General features: G+C 39.4%; 1 protein-coding gene across 1 annotated transcript; it reads left to right on the top strand.

The window, feature by feature from the left end:
- The first annotated feature begins 1,262 nt into the window (after positions 1 to 1,262).
- On the top strand, positions 1,263 to 3,108 carry LOC109193571 (transcription factor PCF8-like). The gene is made up of 2 exons (XM_019344441.1): positions 1,263 to 1,588; positions 1,899 to 3,108. Exon 2 carries the CDS (start codon positions 1,928 to 1,930, stop codon positions 2,849 to 2,851), a length of 924 nt encoding a protein of 307 aa, XP_019199986.1. The 5' UTR covers positions 1,263 to 1,588; positions 1,899 to 1,927; the 3' UTR covers positions 2,852 to 3,108.
- The last annotated feature ends 424 nt before the right edge of the window (positions 3,109 to 3,532 follow it).

The following is a 3,532-nucleotide window of genomic DNA, read 5'->3' as shown; positions in this document are numbered from 1 at the left end:
TTAGTCCTGTTTTTGGCCATATGACCGGGTTGACATTATGCAACAAATTTTCTATATTGGGTTTTCTACTAAGCATAAATTAATTAAAAGCAGCAGCGGTAACCTTTTCTTTTTACCTAATCTTATAGAATGGTCCATTTCAGGTTAACGGTCTACCTTAAATATGTGTTTAGCTCATTTATGCATGAGTATCAAAAATCAAAATGTTAAACTCCCAAACTGACCAGCTGATATGATCAACTTATTATAAATGGAGTATGAAAAAAAGAAGTTTTCAGAGTACTGTCCACATCATTGTAGGGTCTTGACAAAAAAAAAAAAAAAAAAAAAAAAAAAAAAAAAAAAAAAAAAGTTCTTTACCTTAGTTACTAAGCTTTGATTTTGTAAAAGATTATTCGTAGAAATGAGACTCGTGATGGCTAGAACAATAGAGCTAGAGAACGTTAACTAAATATCAACATACATATGTGTCGGGATAATTGGATAAGTGATAGATCCGACCTAAAGAACTTAGGACCAAGTGACGATCGCACGCTTAAAACGAAACATGATACTTATTACGGAGCACTACATATACCTCATTAAAAGAGCAAGGGTGAGGCACTTAATGAGAAGAGCGTTATGCTAGTTATTGCAGGTTCCATTATAATATAAGCAATATTGTAGAAGGCGCTAATCGTGCGCCTAGTACCTAGGTGGCCGAGTAATCCGAGTATATTGTCTTTACTTTTTCCACTTGGGGCTGGGAGTTGTTAGATTGTTATAAATTTCCAAACTAGTCAATTGATTATGTTAGATGGTTAGTTAAGTACATGACTAGAAGAATATAGAAGCGGAGTAGCCAAGCAGGCAAAAAAAACCACTCGGCCAAGTTGGGCACCAACTCAACCAAGTTAGACGCCCAACTCGGCACCTTGGACGCCTTGTTGGCCTGTTAGTTGCCCGGTTGCCTAAAAGCCGTCTAGAGCTGAAATCGCCTTGATCTAGGGGCACTTAGCGCCTAGACGACTGCCTAGATCGACTCTTACAACACTGAATATAAGAGTTGTTGTACTAATAAATATAAATACTGGACCCTTTAAATAGAGGAGACACGCTCTAAAAACTTATATTCTGAAACAACACAATCCTATTTACTTAGAAACGTAACATACCTGGTAACATCCTTACCGCCAATAATATGTATTGAGTTTGGCGTGTGAATAAGTAGTGATTATGCCATGCCACACGTCCACAAATTTGCCTTACCTTTATCTATCCCTTCTTCACCCCTAGCTCAGCTAGCTTAGCTTTTCTATGCAATATGGCATTATAAGATTCCAAAGCATCATATCATATCCCCTCTCCTTTCCTAAAACCATAGTTGCCCATCCAACTTGCTTATTCTTCCCTGCTTTCACTTCAATCAATTAGCCGACCTAGGTTTTCACAACATAATCAAATCAAACTGTTTTCTGCACCAATCCGCATCAACGTAACAACCCTAATTTCATAAAACCACTATATATATTTGATGTTCTTGGAAGATCAGAGGAAGAAGAAGAAGAAGAAGAATCAAGTGTATCATTTGCTGTAGAATTAACCTAATGTAAGTCCATATCCTGCACTTTCTTAATTATGTTGAAATGGTTTTTTTATAAGGGTCATTATTATTGAATCTATTTTAGTTTATGTGATGTGCCCGCAGCCCCTAATTCAATTCATTTCCAAAATCTAGAGTAGATCAGAGTAACCTAAAATTGAATGAAGCTAGGTTTTCTAGTGTAAAATTAAAATTCCCTTCTTTGAACAGATCGATAAAAGGATTCGAACTTGTAACCCTGTGACTATAACTGTATGTGAATTTCTCGTCATTTTGGATGTGGTTATCTGAACTATATAAGTGGTGAATTTTGTAGATGGAGATGATGAAGAAAGTGAGATAGTGATGATGAATATTTCGAAGCAAGAAGAAGGTTGTGATGGGAAGAATAAGGAGGAAGAGGAGATGATGAGGAAATTGGGTTCATCATCATCGTCAAGGCAATGGGGGGGAGCGTTCAAGAACCCAAGAATCGTGCGGGTTTCTCGAAGTTTTGGTGGCAAAGACCGGCACAGTAAGGTGTGTACGATAAGGGGGTTGAGGGACAGGAGGATTAGGTTGTCGGTTCCGACCGCGATTCAATTGTATGACCTCCAAGATCGCCTCGGTCTCACCCAGCCTAGCAAGGTTGTGGATTGGCTCCTCGATGCCACTAAGCTCGAGATCGATAAACTCCCACCCCTCCCTTTCCCACCTTCTTCTTTCTCCTCCGCCTTCGACCACCCCTCGCCCCTCCTTCAACCGCCGCTCGCCGCCGCCCCTCCTCCTCCTCATCACGACGTCAAAGCCATTGGGAAACAGAAATGGATCGAAGAAGACGGAGGAGCTGGAGCTTTAGCTTTAGCAGCTGCCTATAATAATAATAACAACGTTGTTGTCCCTCAGAATTTCTTTCCTCACAAATGGATCGAACCTTTTCCTTCCTCCTACAACCATTGGGAGCCTTCCACTTTGTCTTTGGCACAATTTCACGACTCCCATAATAATAATCCCAATAATCTCTACTTTCCTTCTATCCTCCCGCCGCCCTACATGGCGGCGGCCTCAGAGGCCGGCGCCGGCGCCGCCCATTTCCACCACTTGCTCAACACAACAACAACCTCGACTTCCTCGCTCATACAAAACCCAGTACTGCTCCCGCCGACTCTTCATTTCATAAGCTCCCCCATGAAATCATCATCATCACCCTATGCCAAGGATCATCTTTCTTCTTCCTCGCTAACCGACAACAACCATAATCATCTACAAAAGAGCAGCCGCGGTTCTTAGTACATAGGAATCATCGGATTATATATATTGATAGATGATCGAAGCTAAGGCCCTGTGTCAGAGTGCGAAGATAGTGATGATGATGATTACATTTTCCGGTGTACGTACAGATCAGATCAGATACACTATATACAGTGAACACATTTATATGTATATCCGGTATGCTGAATTTATATATAGATATATATATTTTTTGTTGATTTCATTTTCAACGAAATTATATTAAGACAGATTAATCCTGGGAATGTTTGTTGCTATCCATTGATGTTTGGTATGTGAGAATTATATTATTTTCATTTTCTTGTATGTTAGTTTGATTTCCTCAGCCCATTCTTTCTTTCTTGTGTTTCTTTTATAATAATAACATTATTATAATCTGATTCTTTATTCTTTATGCGTGGGTGGGTGAGACCCGGGGGGTTTTGTGGTTTGTTTAAGTTTTAAGATAGAAGTAGTGCCCTTCAAAAAACAGATAGAAGTAGTGTAAAAATTTAAATTTATATTTGCTTTCAATTATCAGTCATCTATGAAATTAATAATAATACAGTGGATTACCATGATTTACATCCTCTCAAATACTCTGTCCGGTCGGAATGTGGGGGCCCTTAGGGTTGGGGTTCAACCTTGGAAGAATAATAATACAGTGGAGGTGTTTGGTAAATGATTGTTGGTTGATAGCTA

The sequence above is a fragment of the Ipomoea nil genome, unplaced genomic scaffold (genome assembly GCF_001879475.1).
Source record: "Ipomoea nil cultivar Tokyo-kokei standard unplaced genomic scaffold, Asagao_1.1 scaffold1895, whole genome shotgun sequence".
Taxonomy (NCBI): domain Eukaryota; kingdom Viridiplantae; phylum Streptophyta; class Magnoliopsida; order Solanales; family Convolvulaceae; genus Ipomoea; species Ipomoea nil.
This window is presented reverse-complemented; position numbering and strand designations above follow the sequence as displayed.